At 37.3% G+C, this 23,401-nt stretch overlaps 2 protein-coding genes across 7 annotated transcripts; both read left to right on the forward strand.

Moving 5' to 3' along the window:
- Positions 1-73: 73 nt before the first annotated feature.
- On the forward strand, positions 74-6,082 carry LOC107075582 (tumor necrosis factor receptor superfamily member 14-like). Its single transcript, XM_015337200.2, has 8 exons — positions 74-700; positions 1,911-1,948; positions 2,529-2,593; positions 3,549-3,645; positions 4,189-4,311; positions 4,716-4,871; positions 5,407-5,488; positions 5,863-6,082. Exons 3-8 carry the CDS (start codon positions 2,561-2,563, stop codon positions 5,963-5,965), a joined length of 594 nt encoding a protein of 197 aa, XP_015192686.1. The 5' UTR covers positions 74-700; positions 1,911-1,948; positions 2,529-2,560; the 3' UTR covers positions 5,966-6,082.
- A 5,542-nt stretch (positions 6,083-11,624) lies between these two features.
- On the forward strand, positions 11,625-21,750 carry LOC102689641 (tumor necrosis factor receptor superfamily member 14-like). Of its 6 annotated transcripts, XM_069183714.1 has the most exons (11): positions 11,631-11,887; positions 14,068-14,202; positions 16,626-16,711; positions 17,353-17,461; positions 18,016-18,141; positions 18,928-19,083; positions 19,336-19,423; positions 19,675-19,853; positions 20,349-20,368; positions 20,824-20,974; positions 21,214-21,750. In XM_069183714.1, the coding sequence occupies exons 3-11, from the start codon at positions 16,676-16,678 to the stop codon at positions 21,225-21,227; spliced, it is 879 nt and encodes a 292-aa protein (XP_069039815.1). In that variant the 5' UTR covers positions 11,631-11,887; positions 14,068-14,202; positions 16,626-16,675; the 3' UTR covers positions 21,228-21,750. The 6 variants fall into 6 exon arrangements, with proteins under 6 accessions (XP_069039819.1, XP_069039815.1, XP_069039814.1 ...); XM_069183718.1 differs by lacking the exon at positions 14,068-14,202 and having other exon boundaries at positions 11,625-11,887; positions 18,016-18,140; positions 18,933-19,083; XM_069183713.1 differs by lacking the exon at positions 14,068-14,202 and having other exon boundaries at positions 11,634-11,887.
- The last annotated feature ends 1,651 nt before the right edge of the window (positions 21,751-23,401 follow it).

Consider the following 23,401-nt stretch of genomic DNA (forward strand, 5'->3'; position numbering starts at 1 on the left):
GGCAACAGGGAAGACTGTTGTTTTGTGTCCTTCGGTCTGCCGGACTAACATTATTTCTCACCTAATTGCAGAGAGATTGGTACAGAGCCTTAACTGTATATCCGGTAAACTAGTAAGATGGAAAATGTTATTTTTAAATGGCACATAAAACATTTTGGTCAATTTTGTATTAAAATCACGTCTTATTCATTCACCTATGTAATAATGAGAACATAACAAATTGTAGACTAATATATGCATATTTGAATATGTTTATATTTGCTAGGTTTTCTCGCAATTGACAACACCTGGCACGAACCATAGTAGTATGTTACAGCTATAATTATTTTAAAACATAAGCCAAAAAAGAACTGAACTTTGAAGCTCCTCCGTTATTATATTTTTTTTTCCAGAGAAAACTAGTTGAAGATGAACTTCCCCGCAGTTGTATGAAAAAACCTGTGATCGGTGTAATAATTAGCGATCCTTTTGTTAGTTTTATTTAATATTAATACTAGAAAATAATTTACGTTAAAACATATGCAAAAGACAAAGACTTAAAGTTTTCAAATAAAGCCCAGTGTGTTTCTAGACAGAATCGGTCTGCATCTGTTTCCAAGCCTTTGTGTTCACAATCCGAAATGAAATTAGTTGTGACTGTGGAAGGGTGATGAGGAGAGCTTTCTCACTTTCCCGGAGGATTGATGCCATGTTATTTCACGTGAGTGGAAAGGATATTTTTCAGTTTTGTCATTCTTCCCAGCGGGACTCGTGCCTGAACAAACAGACTGTGGTACAATAAAAAAAGACTGATCTGTGGTTTGTTACAGACAAAATGATAAATAACCGAAAATAGGTGATGTCTGACCAAAGAATTTGGGAGGAGCAGTTTATCAGGAGCGCAATGCAGTGCTGATTTCGAAATCCTACTGTGGGGAAGCATTCTGAAAAGGCAAACCGAATCTTACTATATTATAATCAAAATTATAACAGTTTAAATCAGGGGGTGTTGTGTGAAAATTGCATTACGGGACGTCAAGTATTCAAAATCCGCAAAAGCACTGACAGAGTAAACCCAGCGCATTCAGAATGAACAAATACACACGAACGTCTGCAGAGCAGACGAGCGGAAAGTGTAGAAACACATAGAAGATCATTTAAAACTGAGAACAGGTGGTCCATCTTTGCCCAAAGGGTTTTGGGAGTATGGAACAGAACAACCCAGCCACGACATTGAAGCCAGTATTCTGACGTCCTTCAAGAAACAACTAGTTGAGATCCTTGGATCAAATAAGCTAGCCCAGTCAGGACTGGGAGGGACACGTGGCCTCTTAGCGTTTGTAACAAATCTTACGTTCTGAAATTCCTTCAATAATTAGGCTTGCTAGTTCACAGAGATGCAGGGAGATGTCACTAGCAGTACTCGTCCGGAAAGAATGTGCTATTTTACGTTTCCTCCATTAATTCCAAAAAATCATCTTGGAATGATGCAAAGCTCATTGCTTTATAGGGACTACAGGTTTCTTGGGCAAATTATGAAATCGTACATCGTTCACAAAAGCAGCCTTTAATATCAGGATCCTACACAACTAGGAACAATATTTTCAGATGAGACGCGCGATCTTTTCTTGTTGATGAACAGCTTTCTGATTCAGGTTTAAAGTTAGGTTCCTGTGCACATATTTGAATAAAAAAAATAGTTAAAATATTGAAACAGACAGCCACTTCAAATCTATATTTTAAAGGAGACCTAAACAAACTTTTTTTCACTTTTTGGAGAAATCGGTAAAATCTGAATTTGTAGTTACTAAAATGACGTATTATTTTAATAGTTTTATTTCTGAATTTTGTGCTACACGTGAGGCGTTACTCTTTTCAGCTACGCCTCAGTCTCAACTGTTAAAAAAAGTTTTTTGTTCTTCACTGACCAGAAGGAGTATTCTGCGCAGCGCTGGAAAAGCAGATCGAAGTGAGTTTTTGTTTTTCGCACTCACCTTTTACTAAACCTAGACTTCGCTTTTAGTGATTTCGCATAGTCAGATCTGCAGAGAATTAAACGTTTTTAGAATAATTATCTTGGAATGTCGATCATTCGAACACGGGAGGGAGTTTTGTAGGTCTGGAATTTAGCTTCGACATAACAGCTCTCTGTCCAGCACCTTTAGAGCGTGAAGACAGGCTTAAAAAGTGTTCTCAAAGTCAGACAGCAAAGGAAATGCTTTCAACTAGGCAAATGGGATAAGCTTTTGGTTCGTTGTAACAAATTCCGTATTCTGTGGTTATACTTATGAAGCCATTCTCACCTGATGCTAACGCCAAGATCCAAGTGTTTTTCTACACTTTATGTGTAGCATGTTCAGAGCAAGTATACAATAGCCGAAATCTGCGATATAGTTGACCGCATAATCTTGATTTATTTTTCTTCTTCTACTTAATAGGAACTGGAATTTGGGTAGGCTGGGTTAGCATGTTTTAACTGGTTGAGGATTATAAAGCACATCGGTATTGCTGGCGAGTGAAGTAGGTATTTAGTAATATACTTCTCTTAGTTCCAGGGTCCACGTGGGATTAAAAAAAGAACATGAATTTGAAAACGGGTGTTGCATTTTGGCTGGTAAGTTTGATCGGTGTTATTCTGTAGTAACAGTACGGTGTATATGGATGTTTATAAACTTAATTAAAAATGACGAACAGCGATTTAAAAAAAAATGTTTCCCGTGGATTTGTGGCATGGCGATGCAGGTTAGGATTGCTGCCTCGCAGCGCTGGGGCTCCGGAGACAGTGCTGTCTGCGTGGAGATGTGATGTTTTCCCTGTTTTCGCGTGGTTTCTCCAATGCTCTCATTGTTGACAAAAAATATAAGTATATTGCAAAGGAACGGGTAACGGGTTTATTCCATGCTGAAAATAAAAGAAAGGAAACACAAGGAAACACTGTGCAAGATTGGCTTGAGAAACAAGAGACAGACAGATGTCTCATGTCTGTCACATACCCTGGCCATAACAATTCCATAGTTTTGCTAGAGAAGATCAGTAGAACTGACACAGGGTGCGGTTTCGGTTTCGTACTGTACTGTACAGTACCATGATCCTCATCACCTCAGATGAAGACAGGTCTGCCAGGGTGGGTTTGAAATCCTGTGATAAATGTGACTTTGCTGCCTGTTAGAGACACCCAGAAGATTATGTGGATCCTATCACTTTGTCCAGTGAATGAGCAAGTGTCACTTGTAGTAACACTATAAATCAATCCTTATGTTTTTATTTAAGGCATAAGAAAGATTTTGTTGCAATACTTCTTGATTTTGGCTTATTATGGTGACAGTATTCTGTGAGAAACCCATTAAGTGTTTTAAAGAAATGTGGCATCCAATCACCAACATTCCCTGTACAAAACAGCATTATTTATAGTGATAATGTACGTAAAATTCTCAGATTAGTTTGCTGTGCTACTGTAGTCTAGCCACATAATACAGGAATCTTCAACATAACTTTTCATCCCCTACAACTGTGTCCAGGACTGTTTCCCGCAAGGTGATTTTTAAAAATGAGTCTTTGTGTTTCTGTAGAGTTGTGTTGCACTGTTCCCCTGTGATACAATGTGTGAGGCATGTGATTCCCAAGAATATGCGCATGGAGAAATCTGCTGTCCTAAGTGCAATCGTGGTAAGTAGGATTATAATAAAAGTCCAATAGAGAAGGTAGATATAAACTCTCAGTACTGGAGTTTTTCATTAGATGTGTATCTGGTTTATGTTACACACCCTAAGTAGGGATTCAGTCACTGTCTGAGGCCAAACCTACAATAAATGACATTTGTCCCCACAGAATATTATTTGCAATGAGACTCTTTTACATAAATACCCAAAGCATTGTGAACAAGACTTCTACAAACTTTATTGGACTGATATCTTGTGTGCTTGTCAACAATGCTAACTTATTCGGTGCTGATGCAGAAGAATTACGTTTCCAATATTGCACTGCAATGAAACTCATCAGCCTGTTTCAATGATGTTGTAAGAAGTTCTATAGCACCCTGTGTTGGTGAACATTTATGAGACTGAACTTATTAGGGTTGCTGACATGGATGAGAGCTATTGGAAAAGTTTTTCTGTAATTTTGGTTTATAATTTAAGTGCATTGCAAATAAAATTTGCATAAGTATCCAAGTACATGTTGACAATTCACTATTGGGTGTCTTTCCAACAGGAGAAAGAGTTGCAAAGAACTGTACTGACACAACCAGCACATTATGCAAGACCTGTCCAGAGTCTACATACATGGATCATCCCAATGAGCTGAATGAGTGCAAAAGATGCCAGAAATGTGAAGGTTGATCATGTGCTTGCAAGAGCAATTTCATCACACCATTTGGTGCTATAATGTCACTGACAGAGGAGTATGTTTCAGTGGAAACATAGAATGAAGGATGAAAGTTTTATTTTCTTTCTCTGAGACCTGCTAGACATAAACAGATGGCACAGTGTCTTGAGTTCTCAGAATAAACAGTGTGAGGGGGAGATCAAAATGTGTCCTTGGCCACATTCTCCTGCATTCCGAGAACAGATGAAAAATATGTTTTCTGGGTACATGTTCAGTTAGAAATGGGTGAAACTGCTCATAAGTCAAAGAATGAAATCATGCTATTACACTGCCTTCTACAAATTCCTGAGTAGTATTTTATTTTGCATATACAGAACAGGTCAAACACTTCACATTTCTTTTTATTTGTGCAGAAGAAGGGATGATCACAAAACTAAGATGCTCACCCACTTCCAATTCAGTGTGTGAGTGTGGCGAGGGATTCTTCTGTAGTGTTCCAGCAGACCGGGGATGCAGTAAATGCCTAAATCACACTGTATGTTCAGAAGGACAGTTTACAAAACAAAACGGTAAGGACAGAGGGGAAATAAAGGTTTTGTTCATTTATCACGCTGGTGAAGAATCCTTCATTTCATAATGCCTGGGAAATAATCCTGTGCTTTATCTTAACTGAAAAAACTTCATCTTGTAGTATGTCGACACTGTATGCCAAACCAAAGTCAAACTGTGAAGTTATGATCTAAATTGTGAGATCACATACTGTATCTTTATGCATGGACACAAGTTTTAAGAGTTCCTTACTATGACACAACATCGTTCAGTGTTAGAAGCAGCACACATCACTGTTTGCTGCTGTGGTTGGAAGAGGTCATGCAAAGCATATACTTCAGTTATGGAAACCTGGCGCCTATCCGAAAAACACAGGGAGATATTCGGAAGTATATCCTTGCAAGGGACACCAAGCCAATGCAGGATGTAAAATGTGCCCTTGGCCACATCAAATACTATCTAATACCACAGAAACCCCCACTAAGGTAAAAATAGTATTTTAACCTTAATAATTATATTCTTTCTCTTTGTGCTTGTCCTCATTGTTTTGCACAGGAACCTTAGAAAATGACACCAAATGTGAACACTGCAGCACCATCACTAATTCTTTAGCTGAAGCCTGTGGCCATAATGAAGAGTAAGTGGCAATCAGTAAGGATTGTTGGGGATAAATGCTCTAGAGAATACCTGATATTTTAGTTGTTGGTTATACTGTTAGTACAACAGGTTTCTAGACTGTTAAGAGTCTGCATTAGCCTGCCAAAATGTTAGTGCTTAAAATGGAAATGTATATAATAATAAATTATTAAATAAATAATAATATTTTTTATAATAATAATAATAAATAATATAATATAATCATAATATTTTTTCTTTAGCAATGGCATTGGAAGCATCAGATCATATTAAAACATTACAAATGAAACCATTATGGGTCCCCACAAAGGGGTCATGACTGTGAAGTGGAAAAGAGATGATGTGTCTGATTTCAAGCTTGTGTTTCTTTTACAGCTGTTTGAGGAAATGTGGAAATTCTGGGCCAACATTCTGTGTTATTGAGGGACTTGTTTTAGCATTGGCTGGTATGGCAACATTTACATCAAGAATACTTTGAAAATTATAAAGATATAGTTTGTTTCTATGCATAGAAATTGTAATTCTATAGTATTTCAAATGTAAGTATGTTTTGACCATATAATCTGCTGATCAAATAAACATTTTTTTAAATCTACATTTTTTATGAACCAACTGTAAAGTAATTCCTGATGCTAATTCCAACAACATGTTATTTAAAGCTTATTTTTACTATGTAATGCTCGTTTAAAACATTACCATATTAGAAGAAAAAAATGGTTTCAGTTGGAATGCTTACAAATTTGTAAGAACAGAGGTTTAGACTGCGGCATTTTTATTATATGTATTCCCTCGGTACACACCAGACAGAAGCTATTCCACCACACTGCTGTGTGTTTCCACATGTGGAATCAAATCCCAACCCAGAGTTCATTTTCTTGCATAATTATTGTTTTGGAAACCCTTTTGCTTTAGGGCTCTTATTTTGTCTGCTACACAGTCTATTTCATCTGCCACACAGATAATACTATGGGCAGCCCTTAATGCTTGAAATGAATGTATCTACCAAATCAAACAGTGAAACCACACCTATAGTGACTCAAACCTCTCCTTTCTAAGAGTCAGGCATAAGCCCAGTTTCTGGAAAACCGCTACCTTGTTAATCTGAGTCAGAATCAAATTGTTGTTTCTAAAATCCCTCCAGCAGGCATCTTGGTGTCGTCTGCTGTTTTCCACAGGGAAAGTTGGTGATTGGATGCCACACATCATTAAAAAACAGACAAGCTTTTAATTTTTTTTATTCTCATGTTCTGAGATTCAATGATGAAATTGGAAATGTACTGTCTAGTACTACTAGTACCAACAACCTGTCTTTAGTTACTGAAATACAAGACCTGCCCACATGTTCCAAATTAGGCAGCTCTCCTATGGTAGCGGGCAGCACGATGGTACAGTGGTTAGCATTTCTGCCTTGCAGAGCTGGGGCCCTGGGTTCACTTCGTGGGTTGCTACATGACTGGAGTCTTTATGTTCTCGTGGGTTTTGTCTGGGTGCTCCTGTTTCTCCCACAGTCTGAAAACATACAGTAGGTTAATTGGGTTCTGGGAAAAACTGGCCCTGGTGTAGCGTGTGTGTATTTGTCTGTGTGTGCCCTGCGATAGACTGATGTCCTGTCCAAAGTGTACCCCACATTGCTGGTGTTGCATGCTGGGCTAAGATCTGTCTCCCTGGCGGTAAAGAAAATGGATGCATGGATGCTACAAAGGGAAATTCCAACAGACAGTGGAATTTGCATTTTTTTTCCCCCATAGAATAGGCAATTGTGTGTTTTTTGCACCTGAGGTCACAGCTACAGCCCCAGGGAAAATGAGGAATTGTAGGGAGTCTCCCCCAACTTGCCCCTTCCCCCAAAGCCATGCCAGTGTTTGTGAAGCTTTGATCTGATGCCCATTTCTTCAGTAACATATAATACAGTACATTTACCCCTTTCTCTGCCTCAGTGAGTGTAAGTCTTTGAGCCTTGTTTTTAAATTCACCTGCCGGCAGATACTAGCACAGTTACAGAGTCCACCTCTGCTTATTTCCTGTGGGGTTTTTTTTTATATATAAGCAAACATTCACGTTTATAAACAGCACTGCAAACACCTCACAAGAATTTATAAGCAGTCCACGTAGGTGCCAAGAAAGGGGTTACAGCTTTGAATTGAAACAGGAAATCAGAGTTCTGGTTCAACACACCTCTTCATTAAAGGACTTTTTGTAGCAGTGTCTGGCATATGGTTGTAAATGGTTACATGTGTAACAGGAATATTTTGAAAACTAAAAAAGAATTAGTACGACTTATGACACAAGTGTCATTTCCTTCTACTTGATATTTGTTTCAACATAGAGTGTTATAAAACATTGCCTAAGTTTTTCAGATGCTGCATTCAAACCCATCCAAGATCTTACATTCTAGAATAGTTGTTGTTTTGAAGAGGACATTGTGAGGTGATGGAAAAACTGTGTCTTGTGTAATTCAGAGATTAAATTCTTCTTTTGAACAGTATGGGCAGGTATTGTACTGTCTTGTCCTCTATACAATAGCTGATGTCAACTGTCTTGAACACACCTTGTTCAATTTGTCTTCCAAGTAAAACGCATGAGGTTGAATTCAGGAGAGAGACACTTCTTGCAGGGCATGTTTACAGTCAGAAAGGACTGGTTGAGCAAATAAAAATGTAATTGCTTGGTGCTTGTTAAGATAATTATTTATATATGATGCTAATAATCACTCTTAAAAAATTATTGAATAGCAAATCAAAAGCAAATAAATATAGAGAATAACCCTCAACTGCCATGGGTATTTTGTTAAGCATCACATAAAACATTTTTTTGCACATAATACATTCTCTGAGTTATTGTAGCTTTCTTCTACTTAGAAATAGCTGAAAAGGTTTGGCAGCACAGTACATTCTTAGCTCATTGCTTTGTTATTTGCAAATCAGTTGTTATAGTCAAACCCTGCTCTGTTACACAATCTTTTAAACACCCTTAGAATCTATTTAATTGGATATAGGAAACTTGGTATTTAGACAACAAAACTTAAGAACAATAAAATTGTCACAAACACGATCAGGCTGTTTAGCCTAGATTTGAAATTTGGTTGCTTAGCCAATTAGAATCTAGATTATTTTTCTTGAAAAATCTCAGGAAGAAAGAAATTCCTCCTGTTTTTAGAAATAAATGTACATACTCTTACACCACTGAATATGAAGTAGTCCCCTGTATTAGAGGGTTTAGACACTATGAATGCTCTCAGTACCTTTACATATGACTCATGAAGATTTAAATTTAGTACTGAGCATTGTGTTTGTTTTATTTTATATTTATAGAAACTGTTTGGGAATTTGTATTGCCAATACAAATGTATTTGTATTAATCTTAAGTAAAAAAACAAGCAATGAAGTCTGTAATACATGCTTTATAATTTAACACCAAAAGGCAGTATTTAGAGACAATTGTTCTTTTAAATATTAACTTCAACCAAACAACAGCTTTCACACGTTTGTATTTCAAAGAAACCATGTGTTTTACCTCCACAGCACCTGAAAGGCTCTGCATAACACTTGCTTGTTGGTAATGCTCAAGAACATTTATTATATTATCAATCACTTCTTGTATTTAGGTTAATTGATTACTTCAAATGGCTTAAGTTTGAAATACAACATATTTCTTGAAAGATTCTATGTTTTCGGAATCACGAAAATGGAAATTTCCAAGATCCTGTGATTGAAGAGTAAGCAGATAAGTAAAATTCGATGTATTTGAGTTGTGAAACAAAATAAATGGAGAACACAGCAGCAGAATTTATGTACTTCTCTTTTAAAAAAACAAGAAATGCATTCTTTTCTGATTATGAAGCTGGACAATGTTACTTTCAGTACCAGTGTGGGAAATTTAGAAAAAAAAGAAAGAAGGAAATATTCTAAAATGACTTTTATTCTGATTTCTTGGCATGTAAAAATCAGTTTATCCTTTTTTTCATTTCCAAAAACATATAGTTTACTCAGTGAGAGAGGAGAAGTAGGCAGGATTACCAAGCTGATGTCATACACTAATTGACAATTAATTTGGCATTGACTGAATTTCAATTCTGATTCACATTAATACAAAATTAACTAAAAAGTATTGTTAACTTAATTTCCTATGGCTGTTCCTAAATATAATTTTGTATAAGAATTTAACTCCTTTGATCTTTTCTGCCATATATAAAATGATTTGATTTGTAGTACTGAAAAGACTCAGACACAAAACAGGAGTTAACTGAATTTTGGGAGGGATAAAGACGAGCCACAAAACTCTCAGCTGTTCTACATTAGATAGATAGATACTTTATTGATCCCGTGAGGGAAATTGCAGTGCAACAGCAGCTTAACACACACAACACAGCCACAGTGTAACAAATTATATAATAATAGTACAATACATACAATACAATACAAGAGTTACTCACAGTCCGGACACACAAAGAACAGACTAGAACAGAACAGTACACAGAAAAATCGTATCACACATATGAATATAAATATAGATGTAAATATAGATATAGATATAAATATAGATGTAAATGTATTGCACAGGTCCCTGGCATATAATGCATATATTGCATTACACTACATTACATAATGCCTGACGTTAGCTATAGGTATATATCACGTTTTGTATTACTACTACCTCACTTTTTACTTATTTTGTCTCATGCATCCGTCCTCCACCTCATTTCCACCTTGGTTAGCTCCTAAAGGGATCTGTCCTTCCTTGTCCTATACGCCCTGGCTAAGACGATTAAGCCAAAATGTATTCATACTTAAAATATTCCATAAACATCCATAAACCGTTATTGGATGCCTTTGTTCCTCGTGAAATAGCAAGCGGTCTTGAGCTCTCCGGACACATAGCAGTAAGGTGGTGTTCAGTAAAATAAATCCTCTCTCGTCTCTCCTATATACATGGGAATTTCACATGACCACAGGCAACTAAAGGTGTAGTTGCTCTTCGCACACATTTGTTGCTACGGTCAGGCCACCAAAATTCACACCAATACCTGCTTTCTTCATAAATACGGCCATACAGTACGTTTACTCAGTTTGTACTGTAGTAAATTAATTCATTTTCTACGGAAGCGCATTGCTGCCACCAGGTAAAAACATAATAATTCTGAGTTATCTTGTAATTAATTACGAGACATTAATTGTCTCGTAATTAGCAGTTAACAGATTATCTCTTAATTAAGAGATAGCAACATGCGTGTATGAACCACCTGTTACATTTGCAATGACAGGATTTATAACATAAACCGTCGATCGGTTTGCTAGCGCTGTGGGTTTAGTGTTCTTTATGGCGTGCACAGATTGACTTTCCACTTGGATTTATTCAGAATAAAATGCTACAGTTTGTACCTCATCTAAACCGTTGTTCTTGTACCTGTTCCTGTTCCTTCAGGATATGTGTGAGTGCCCTCATGGTTAACACTGTGTTTATATTTCATTATATTTTGTTTGCACTATCTTTTCTACGAAAATGTTATAGTATTAATAATAATTGTAATTGCTTACACTTGTATAGCTGGACACTCCACTCAAAGCACTTTACAGGTAATAGGGACTCGTCTCCACCACCACCAATGTGCAGATTGGTAATGAGCCAATGGGAAATTTGGCCAGGACGCCGGGATCACACTCCTACTCTTTTTGAGAAACGCCCTGGGATTTTTAATGACGACAGAGTCAGGACCTCGGTTTTACGTCTCATCCGAAGGACGGCGCCTGTTTACAGTATAGTGTCCCCGACCCACATGGACCGCAGGGTGAGCACCCCCTGCTGGCCCCACTAACACCTCTTCCAGCAGCAACCTTAGTTTTTCCCAGGAGGTCTCATATCCAGGTACTGACCAGGCTCACACCTGCTTAGCTTCAGTAGGTTGGCAGTTGTGAGATGCAGGGTGATATGGCTGCTGGCATAAAACTGTAACGCAATTTGTGCTGTTTCGTGTTAATGTGGTAATGTGTTCTTTATTCAGGATATGTGTGGGTGTCCTCATGGTTAAAACTGTTGCATTTTTATTTTCAGACTGAATAAACCCGAGGGGAAAGTCAGTCTGTGCGCATCGTCAGGAACACTAAACCCACAGTGCCAGCAAACCTATCAAAGGCTTGTAGGTACTGTCTTTGCAAATGTAACATGTTTTTCATACACACGTGATCGTTACTATCCCGTAATTTCATGAAAAATCGCAGTAAAAACAAGGACTCAAGTGTGCTGGCTCCTCCTCCTCCTCAGCGCAGAGGACAAACCAAACCGAAAGTACAAAACTGCAGGCAAACTCCAACATCATGGAGTCTCTTCCTGCGATTAGTGAACTGTTTATCACGATAAACACCAGTCTTGTTCCCAGCTTCAGGATGTAAAACTCGGTTGAGAAGTAAGTAACTTTTTTTTTCCTGGCCGTGATTTCGCTAGGTCTGCTAGGATGCGTTGTCAAACAGAAACCACTAACAACGCCCACTCGGGAGTTTAAACACGTAGACGAAGCAGCGTAATGAGTTGGTAAATAATACACTTCTTTGGATGTAGTTACATAGATTTTTTTTTTAAAACCGTCAAAATAAAGTATTTCATGTACAAACAATGTAATGAGGAAAACCCACAGGGGCGTGAGGGAGTTGTTGTTTGTTCTTTGGCTGTTGGACCAAGACAATGAGTTTAAGGGAAGTGCGTCACAGCCAAATGCGACTCCGAAGACGGCGATCTACACAATCAGCTTCAAATGCCTAAAACAAAGAGACATCTTGTGCTCCTTATCAAATTACAATCATGCTCATGAAGTCGATAGAAAGTCAAACGAATGGGGGGGGTTACGAAACTGGTAAAAATCCGCAATTGACCGAGCGGTTTAGTCAATCAGTGAAATAATTCTTCATAACCCCCGATTGTAAGTGATTTCTAGACCCGAGCAGCTGGTATAATGAATTATACGTGAATTCTTTATTCTCTGGCACGGCTTTGTTGAGAGGAGCAATAATCCAGGCACACATGTTTAAAACAAATATTTATTACAACAAACTACACAGGACACAAAACATACAGCGCACCAAGTTACATTATATTGTTACAAATGGGACTGGACAGATATTTTAAAACAACATTAATCCTTGCCTAGGCATAGTAAGATAAACTGTCCTATTGTTTCTGCTCAAGGGACCCCCCAGACCTCTCTGAAGTGTTTACTCTTGCCAGTGTCACAAACCTTATCCAAGATCCTTAAGAGACATTTCTCTAATCACCCAAAGCTGTAACACAAGGTTGTGTAGGACAAATGAGAGGCAAGAAAACCACTATTTTAAAATTCTAAAGGCTCACAAGGTCCAAGGAACAGTGATACACTGAAATCACCCAAAAAGACCTGTAATTAAAACTCTGTTTATCTTTTAGTGTTTAGGACAAGACTCACCAGGTGCTCCCAGTCATTATGCTTGGTACTCACACACCTAAAGTGTTTTTGTCCCAGCCGAGCATGCGAATATGTGAAGCCCTCAAGAGATCTAGAAGTAGTTTCATTTCCGTGCTTTAAAGTTGTTTTCCTTAACTAAACGTGTACAAGGTTGACTTGACGATTGTTGGTTAAGGAACATAAAAACTCCAAACGCAGAGCAGAAAAGGCTTGAAATACCTGTTGGTTCAGTTCAGGATGTTATATTAATCGCTAGCTTGGCGGGCTGTAGTCACTTAACAGCAGTGACCAGTTTGGTTCAGTGATTAAAATGACCACACAATTTTAAGTGATGTAGAGCTGTGTTTGTTCCAAAAGCCTTAGTGTTCCACCATCTGTCGGAGAACTAATGTTTTGTTACTGTGGCGGGCAGACCCATGAGAGGACTGCACCAACCATAGGCCTACCACAAAAATGCAACCTTAAATAAGTACTGATAGTCCCCATATGTGTAAACAGTCTCATTCATAATACGTAATTGAATGATGGTTCAGAAGAGGTACAAAATAAGCTGTGTACACAAGGCTGTGCCACTGGAGTAGGGGGTGTGGTATTCAATTTCTCGTATTAAGAATCTCTTCACATACTCCAGCTTGCTCTCCATGAGACACACAGACAGGGAGAGAAGCTGGGGGTCAGAGTGCAGGGTCAGCCATTTCAATGGTAGAAGCATTACTGTCTTTTAGATGTGGCATGATTATGTATGTATTTGATGAACACAATTTTGAGGTGTATGGTTAATACAAAACTGTGCTGAATCGTCATTATAATGAAGCATTTTCTTCAGAGCCTTACAGTACAGTCTGTTGAGCTGTAAACACGGAAGAGAACTGTTGTTAGCATATTGCACAACTTGCTTGTTTATGAGTTTCAGTAGCTTGACAGTATTTACTGGTTTGGTTTAGTTGTTAAATGTAATGTTATTAATACAAGAGCAGCATCTTTAGTTTCCTGACAGATGCTCTCAGTACAATCAGTTTAATTTCCCAAGTCAAAGAGAACAGTTTCAGATGTGGAATTATCTCCTGGTACAGTATATTGCTTCGTGTTTCATTATTGTGGGGGAATTCCGATGCAGTTGCTTTTTCTTTTTCTTTCATTTTGACTGTAAGGCGATAGCCGAGTTTCTGAAGATCCACGCGTTATGGAAAAACTGGAAAGCTGTAGATTTCTTAAGAATGAAGACGTCTACAAACAAGATCACGACTAAAAGTTTAACTTTTTCAACTTGGTGTATTACTGCTGACGTAAGACCGTTACATTTATATTTTAACAACGTTTGAAGTATTAAGCATGTGAAGTATTGAGGTTAAAGTATTGTATGTATCTCTTGCAACTCTGATTTGAAGAGGTTAGAAAATGGATGGATTGAATATCGTTCATAAACATAACATGAAAAACAATTGTGTGAGACAGGTACGGCATGCGTCGGTCTTCGTCGCTAAGCAATAGGGAATGTAGAAATGGATTGTTTGCAAGCTGGCAGCTTCACGGAGGTAAATGCAGGAGTGAGAAAAAAGTTTTACATTTTAACAACGTTTAAAGTAAGAACCTTTTTTAATTCGAATCATTTTAAGCCTAAATATTTATGAAACGTTACTTTCCATTGACTTGTCACACAAAATGTAACGATACAAAATGTAGCAGTGAAGGGAGGGCGGAGAAAGCGGCTAAGATGGAGGATGATTTTTATTTAATCACCTTTTTAAAGTCAATGCATTTTTAACCTCGGTATTTATGGAACGTTAGTTTACACTGATTTACTGTATCATGCAGCTCAGAGGCAGCTGTCAGTCGTTTATAATCGTGTCTACTTAGGTTTTTGTGTACTAGATTGCGTTATAATCAACACGGTACATATCCGATTTAGAGTTAGGTGTTCAGATTTGTTTTAATCTTAGTTTCAGTGCCGGCACTGGTAGCATATGTGGATGTTTAAATCATAATGAAATGAAAGTTAAAGGAGGAAATCTTAGGTGTAAATTCAAAACAAGTAACTGTTTGTATCATTTTTAAAGTTCTGGATAATTGATGGAGTTGCCAAAAACAACAGCAATCAAAAGAGAATATTGATGTTTGTCATCAGAGCAAAACTGGGTGATCTATAAGAAACTGTAATAAAAACTGGCATTCTGGTTTACAGTAATTATTGAAATGTTGGGGGCAGAGGAAAACCTAGAAGTTAATTTTACAATCTTTTTTAGATTAAATAATGAATATAACAGTAGCCTTTATTGAGAAAATCCCCATGAAAACTTTTTTTATTTCACAAAAAGTACTTCCCATTTAATGTGAAAGCAAATCAGCACTTTGGCTTAGATAACGCTAGTCAGCTGAGTTCCCCAGTTTCTAAAGTCAGCAGCTGGTCTTGTGTTTCTTACAAGCTCTTTTCTGTCAAGCCCTTCACAGTACAATTAGACATTTCCGAGCTGCAGTTATTGTAAACTGCAGTTAATATGTAGGTAAGAGCTGTTGTGTTGCTTGAAACCTTTGACTTTTGAAAATGTAAATATCACGTTGTCATGGTTCAATGATTTGAAACTCTTCTGACTCTCTGGAGAATGTAAAAATAATTTGTGTCATGTTTTTAAAACCATTTGGAAAGTCTTAATTTCTGTGAAGATGGCAGGATTATGTCTTGAGTTTTCAAGGAGGAAAACAGGACTGCATATTTATTTGTGGGCTTATGAACACCAGGTGAAGCGATGGTCTTGAGACAGTTCCAGTGCCTTTCAAAAGTGCATTCACCTCCTTCCACTCGGGTGGTGTCCCAGTTTGTTGAATTAATGGATAAACTTTTTTAAAGATGAATAGTTGAACTGAATGCTTGTGGGTTAAAGACGTTTTAAATGTCAGCAAAAACTGCAAAGAAAAAGCAAGAAGTAACACTTGTGGTAAAAGGACTTATGGTCACATGAGTGAAAGCTGGAACTTTGTGGCCTAAATTCAAAAGGATACATCTGAATTAAAACCAAAAAAATGTATGCTTTGCAAGTGATTGTTAATCTGACTTTTGTTTTATAGTGTAGGATTTGAAAAGAAAGGGGTTGTCATAATCCTATATTTATTTTTTCACCATTAATAAAATGTTCAGAGCAGTTAATCTTTCCTCCCTGTGAACAGTGTAACCCATTCATGCATAAGGTAAAATACACATAAGTAACCAGTTGCTGGCCTTGCTTTCTGCTTCCACATTATTGACACTCACTCCTGCTCTCACAGGTTTGATGTTCTCTCACTTTACGACTAATGTGACTGAGCTGACACCGAAAATGAGACTATTTCCCTATTTCATATTACCCTGTTTCTATGTCCCTACTCATCTATGCTCTTTCTCTGTTTGTAATCACCTGATCAATAAGTCTAAGAGACGTCTGGTCTTGTAAAGTACATGTGCTGCTATCACACCTGTGTTAAAAATCCTGACTTGGATCCTAAAGTTTGTGAATTATGGGCAGTGGCAGCTCAAATACAGTCTCATATTGCCTCTTTTGAATCTTCACAGTTAGACTTTACAGTAAAACTCCCTGTAAAACTCAATTTGTTTCCTTATTCTTATGTATGTTTCTGTTGATTTACCACACTTTGGTAAAGTGAAAGATTACTCTGTAGCAGAATCCAATATGTTATCAATTAAATCTTTCTTAACGTGGATTTATTTTATTTTCAGGCACCATATGCTATGTGTTCACCACTTCATAAAGAACCAATCTCTGTACCATGTGGCGACTGGACATTAAAGGCACAATACAAGCAGTATGGATTTTGTTTTACATTTTATATGGTTTAACAGTTTTATCTGGTTTATATGGATTTTAACTGTTTTCATTGGCATTTATTTGAGTGAATTTTAATGGAGAAATAAGTTCTCGAAAGGTTCACAGAAACAAACATAACAGAATTCTTAGTGCTTAATTTTTAGAAGTACTCCAACAGCTTTGCAGCAGTTTAAACAAAATAGTAGACCACACATATTCATGTCACATAGTGCTTCAGTCATCTTTCCCCACTTTCTGCTAGAGTCTGTGGACTCCCACACACCACCTGGCCTTGACAGACTATTAACAAATCTCCAAAAGATAGAATCCACAAATTTAACAATACTAATACACACAGACCAGTCCTGAGCAGTAACACAACAATAACTGCATCACTAAATGATATCATGACAGTTCCTACTTTGTCTATGTGCATATCCAGGGTCCCAGAATGTTGTTATCTCAAGAGCACCCTAACGTGAGCTGTTGTATAAACTGATGAGCTGTGTTTTATAGCGTCACAGACTGTCAGTTATAAAAGACCATTTAATTTTGTCCCATGAAAATGCAGGTTTGTGCAAAAATTCCCTTATAGCTCATATTACACAATGTAATGTGGCTTGTTTTCTTTATTTTCAGACCAAGCCTATAGTTTTCCTGTTGTTAGTGTGTAAGCTGTCTGATGCAATGCAGTGTGGCCCTGCAGAATATCTTGTTAATGGTGAATGCTGTCCCATGTGCCCTATTGGTAGGTTGTTATACAAAGTTTTGAATGGATGATGGTGTCTGGTCAGATATCATTGAATTTCATTGATCTGTATTTATTGCACTGTTTTGGAATGACATAGTCTTCAGGGTGCAGACTCACCTAGCATTTGGTTTAAGTTGTATATTCTATAATAAGATAGATATTTGATGGTATGGTAACAAAGGCAATGTTTTATTATTACATATCTTAATAATAGCTTATAGTGAATACCTGAATGCAACAGATTTGTTTCAGTTACTGACAGATTTATTCCATATATTGTCAAATATGAGTTATTTCTAAATGTAGTAATTTGGTTCTCCAGTATAATCTTTAGCTTTTCTGTAAAGATCTAATGTGGTTGAATTTAAAGTGCATTTTCTATCCAGATTTATAATCCACTTGCCCTTACATGATTTCCTTTGTTCCTTGGGAAAACATGTTTTTTTCTGTAGAAAGATGAAATTCTCACAGATCAGGCTTATTGCAGGCATTTACTACCTTGAAATGTATGTGACTATGCAATATATTTATCCCTTAATCTTCTCCACCAGGATCTCGGGTTCTACGGCATTGTACAGAGTTTTCAAGCACTTCCTGCATACCTTGTGTAGGATCAACTTATACAGATCAGCCCAATGGACTATTGTCGTGTTTCCAGTGTAAAGTCTGTGATCCAGGTGAGAATGGATCTCTTCTACCGTGTGAAGAAAATTGTAACTGCTGGTAACTGGAGGCTCACTCTGTCAGTTGTTTTCTAATAGTGCAGTACGCCTGACATTGAAATGCTTTGTGTCACTTCATCCCTTAAGCCTACTTGTATGTTTCTCCAGGTTTTTATAACAAATGTTTACATTCACTTTAACCTAAATGTGGAAATATTGTTAATGTCCCACGCGGATGAACAGAATTATTAATCAATGCTAAGGGACAACTCAAAATGCCTATCCATGCCTTGTAAGATATTTGTTGGGCATGTCTGATCATATTCCAGTGCTTCGCAGGACCATATATGAGCAGCTCTTAAGAGTAATATAAGAGTAGCAAACCAGTGATGAGATCTGTAAAAGAATGGGACAAAGAAAGTACTACACAGCTATTGGGTTGTTTTGACTGCTGGTGATGAGGTGTGTTTTAAAGACACATCAGAGGACATTCATGAATCTGTTGATCGTAGTGTCTGATTATTTTATTTTGTATGTGGCCTCTTGTATTCCTACTAAATGTTTTAAGGTTTTTCCCTAGAAGCCATGAGTAACCAAGAATCTTAAAGGGTACGTCTTCTATAAATAAGTTTTTCTCTCAAGGGGAAGCAGAGATCGGGAGGGCAGTGCAGAAAGAGGTGAAAAGAGAGATAAGGAAATATAAAGGTCGCCAGAGGGAAAAGTAGAGTATATCATTGCTGTGGGTGGTAAGTGGGTTACAAGGTACAAATTGTATTAAACAAATGTCACTTTTGTGCTCAGGTCTGGGACTACGAACTCTTCATGGCTGTACTAACCAGAAGGACGCAGTCTGTTGGGTTTTAAGTGGATATTATTGCATAGACCAAGCAGATGGAGGGTGTAAGGCAGCTCGCCCACACACTGTGTGCACTCCGGGACAGTGGGTTAAACAGCCAGGTAAGGCTACACGGCACTCACTACACACTCCTCTGCCATCTTCCTAAATCAGCTCTCACTGATCATGTCACCCCTCTGTGCTGTGCTTGAGGGTACGTGTTCTAGAAGGACAAGCTGTGTCTGCACTGCTGGTAAACATTCTACAGTCCTACTAGAGAAATCCACTGAGATCTATTTCATAATTGCTACAAATGAATCTTTTAAAGGTTGTTTTACATTGACACTTTTGTTTACGGGATCTTTATTTTAAAGGTTCCGATTATACTGACACTGAATGTGAGGACTGCACTCAAAATTCATACTCAGATGGCCTTTTTACATCATGCAAACCCCACACAGAGTAAGTTGTTACATTTTTGTTCTCCTTCAATTAAGGAGCATTTTCAAGTCTGTAAGATCAGATCTGCAGAAAGAAGCTATCCTTTCAGTCTTGTATATCAAGACTGGTTTGATGTTAGATTTACAACATTCTGTATTTGCTTTTTTTTTTGCTTTATAAATTCTAACTGTCACATTCTCCTTTTTAAAGCTGTTTATTAGTTCTAACTAATGTCTATTACTTCTAATTGATGGCCTTTCTGCTATTTAAAGCTGCAAAGCCAGGGGCCTTCAGGAAATCAGACCTGGAACCTCTGCATCTGATGTTGAGTGTGGGGAAATGTCCACCCCTGTGGTTACCCCGATAGTTACAGTGCTGGCAATAGCCATTTCTATCGCTAGTGCAGTGGTAATATTTCTTGTTCTCAAGAAAAAAATACCGTGTTCAAAGGGTAAGTTATGCATTATAAATTTTTCATTACAGTATGTGGTTTTGTGGAAGGTTCTTCGATACACAACGTATTTGGTCCTAATTCACTAAATGCTCTTCATGATAATGTGACACGACCGGTAACATAGTATACTAACATAGTATACTAGTGTACAAGTTCTTATGTAAAATGTTCTCCTTTAATGTCTGATACATTTCTATTGGATTTAGAGGTTTGCTAGTGGGCACTGGACATAAGTATAAGAAGTAAATATTTTGAATATTTCCCAACACTGGGAATAATGGTTTGTAAAATATGACCCTGCAGTTTCACAACAGAATGACATGATGAAATGCTTTATATTGAAAGTACCTACAATAGTTTTACAATGTTTGTTCAAATTATTTTATACTATTTTCATTTTACCTTATGTTTATATGTCAGAATCAATAACTTTAAGCATTAAGACTGCAGAAAGATGCCTCCTGTCAATTTAATGTATCTTTTTCTTTTCAGAGGTAAAACAAGATGCAAAGGTATTTGTTTATATTTCTTGTGATTTCTGCTTAATTGTGTTGGAGATAAAAGAGATATACTATCTTATTGAGACCTGAACACTGAGCATCAGACACTGTCATCAAAAATGTATAACAACACACACAATCAATATATGACAAACAGGGGAGACTGTGAAAAAATGTATTTGTGACTTGTAGCTGCATAACAAAACTGGATAATAAAAGCTGTGATTGAAATTACACCAAAATGGAAAACATGTAAACCCCAGAAAATTCTAAGTGCTCAGACCATTTTAATTTCAGATTGAAAACCTTTACAGTTGCCCAAGAATTTAGCTTCAAATAAGACATTTTCCTCAAAAAAGGACTTGTGATAATTTAACATTAGATTATGTACTAATGACTCATAGCTACTTTCTACAAAGAAAAAGTAGCAAACGTTGGAAACTACAATCAATTTTCATTCTGATCAGAAATCAGAAGACTCCGGAGAAAGCTCAGAGCTTGTGAACAGTGGTTCTTCCCAGGGGAATCGTCTGGCACCACGTCAGCTTGAGGAAACGGAAGAGAGTCAAAATTCCTTGTATCCAAACATCGGAGAAGCCAGTCTGCACTTATCCTCTGGTACAGAGCTGTGTTGTCTGTGATGTGTTGGAGTGATGAGTGGATCATAGGGACCAGGGCTGGAGGAGGGGTCTGCCCACACTTTCTCATCCTCCTCTATCCCTGCTCCAAGACTTTTCAGTGATTCCAGATTGGGTGGATGTCATAAACAATAATTTGAGCAACTCATAAGTTGATTCAAAACTACATGTGTTGCATTGCAGTGGGGAGGTTGTATTTAAATACTTTTTCTTTTGCAGTTGCAGTCACATAGTTCTAAACCTACTCCTGGGATTGCAATTCTGTCCTCTGGAGGCTTACAGAAACATCAGGACTCCTGAGAAGCTCTTCAGACTTCAAACTGCCATTAGGCTGAATGAACAGGCTTTGTGTGCAAGAAAGTGGACTTTAAAAAGACTGTCTTCACTTGCCTCTACAGCTCTTGGAAGACTGAAGAGTTAATGGGGCTCATGGGTTTATACTCCTTCTGTTGTCTACATGGCAAATACGTGAGACTTATTTTGGATTACAGGCTTTGAGTAATTTTTAATCCAAAATTAGGTTATATTAAATTTTACTACAAAAGGCATCAGGTGAGAACAACTTTTATGGTCCTGTTTAGAATACACTAACATTCTTATTTGTTTTTAAAGAAGGCTCATTTATAAAGGTTTTTTTTTCTATCAAAATAAGCTTTATTTCACAAAATACATTTCATAGTACACGTGTACATAGTGATAGTACATAATATGTATATAGTCTATCAAACTCATATCAAATAAAAGCTTTCTAAATGAGTCACTGAGCCCTACGCTTGCTTTTGTCCATTTCATTTCCCTGTCCCGGCTCTGAAACTGTGAACGTCCAGTCCTCTGCAGGAGCTCGGGGAACAGGGATTTCTTCTTTAGTCCTGGTACAGGGCCCACAGTCCCATCCAGTGCCAGTGACAACATCGTGCTTCACCTTCCCTCTGAGCTAGAACATTTATGCCGTTGAATACAGGCTGTGCAGCAGATACTCATTCACTTGTACATCACATTATGTCAGTCATTACAGGGACTAGTGAGCAGGAAGGGTCACTTCACGCTGGGAATTTGGGGGAACGAGAATCAAGAATGTGTGTTTGTGACAACATGGCTACTTACAGAACTTTCACAAATCTAATGATTTTATGCTTAATTTGAAGTTTGTACATTTTTCAAATGAATAACCTGTCTGAGAAATTGGAACTGCAGTTCCCCTTAAATTAATAGTCAACTTGTCTGACTGTTTATTATGATTGTCTTCTAACAACCAATCGCAATGAAATCACAATCATAACTAGCAGAATTTAATCTGAAACTGCCTTCACAGATAGGTGTTGCCAACGAGAAAACTTTACAGGATTGTAAGGATGTTTTACTATTTTATTTTACGACTGTGGTAGACTAAGAATAATGGGAACAAATTTTAAGATACTGAAGGCACAATTTTAAAACTGAAGTCACTTGTCTGGCCCTTGGGTCCAGTGACAAGGACCTCTTGAGTATAGGTGCTCTTAAAACTTGGAAGGAAGGGACCCTCCACAGATGTGTGACATCTTACTATTCAATCGAAGAAGACGGGAAAGTGGATTCTGGATAAAACAACAGTGTAAAATATGTGAAAAATCTTTCACTGCGTCTTGTATACGCCCAGTTAACACTATAGTTAGTGATTCTCTCTTTGTGGACTGTGGATATTATGTCAGTATAGCTAGGAGAAAACCTGGAATACTTTTCTCTACTTTGGCTTTGGGAACCAAGTAATATAAAGTATTTAAAGAAGATAGAGTGATGAGGTGTGATTACTGCTATAATCAGTTAAGAACTGTATTGCTTGATTAAGCCATTATAATTTTTGCTGTCAGTAAAGGAGATCTATTTTGGTTTGCAGCTGGGCAGAATCTTGGATTTGGATTTGTGGACAAGCGCAAAGCAGCTTTTAAAATTTTGGCAGTGTTGTCAATTGTACTTTATAATGCACAATTGTTATTCAAATCACTTTTTAAAAAATCTTTTATAAAACAATTATATTTTATAAAAATTGGTGTATCGTTAACATTTAGATGTTGAAAGCTTTTATGAACAAATGATTTAAAACGAGTATTTCAGAATCTAAACTTACCTCCAGTTTTCATCTACAGCACTTCAGTTATTGTTATTTTTGTTAACTACCATATATTATTTCTAAATTACTTCATCCTCGATGGGGTGATGTGATGTTGCAAACCTGAAATAGTCAAACTTATGGTTCACTTTTATAATCAAGAGAATTTTTAAAGAGTAATTTGATTTATATTACTGATATACTGAATTCATATATCTAATGATGCTTTCTTCGTAAAATTAGGATATTTTGATAACGAGCGCAGTGTGGGAGATACCTGCTGTTAGCCCAGTTCAGGGGAACTTTGCATATTAAAACCTT

Source organism: Lepisosteus oculatus, chromosome 25 (assembly GCF_040954835.1).
Source record: "Lepisosteus oculatus isolate fLepOcu1 chromosome 25, fLepOcu1.hap2, whole genome shotgun sequence".
Classification (NCBI taxonomy): domain Eukaryota; kingdom Metazoa; phylum Chordata; class Actinopteri; order Semionotiformes; family Lepisosteidae; genus Lepisosteus; species Lepisosteus oculatus.

Excerpts from the sequence above, each read along its gene's own strand:
- LOC107075582 (XM_015337200.2), top strand. The coding sequence starts at position 2,561 with ATGAATTTGAAAACGGGTGTTGCATTTTGGCTG. Across the intron at positions 3,646-4,188 it reads CTGTCCTAAGTGCAATCGTG|GAGAAAGAGTTGCAAAGAAC; the intron begins GTAAGTAGGATT and ends TCTTTCCAACAG. Across the intron at positions 4,872-5,406 it reads ACAGTTTACAAAACAAAACG|GAACCTTAGAAAATGACACC; the intron begins GTAAGGACAGAG and ends TGTTTTGCACAG.
- LOC102689641 (XM_069183714.1), top strand. The coding sequence starts at position 16,676 with ATGTGGCGACTGGACATTAAAGGCACAATACAAGCA. Across the intron at positions 19,854-20,348 it reads AAAAATACCGTGTTCAAAGG|AGGTAAAACAAGATGCAAAG; the intron begins GTAAGTTATGCA and ends TTTTCTTTTCAG. Across the intron at positions 20,369-20,823 it reads AGGTAAAACAAGATGCAAAG|AAATCAGAAGACTCCGGAGA; the intron begins GTATTTGTTTAT and ends CATTCTGATCAG.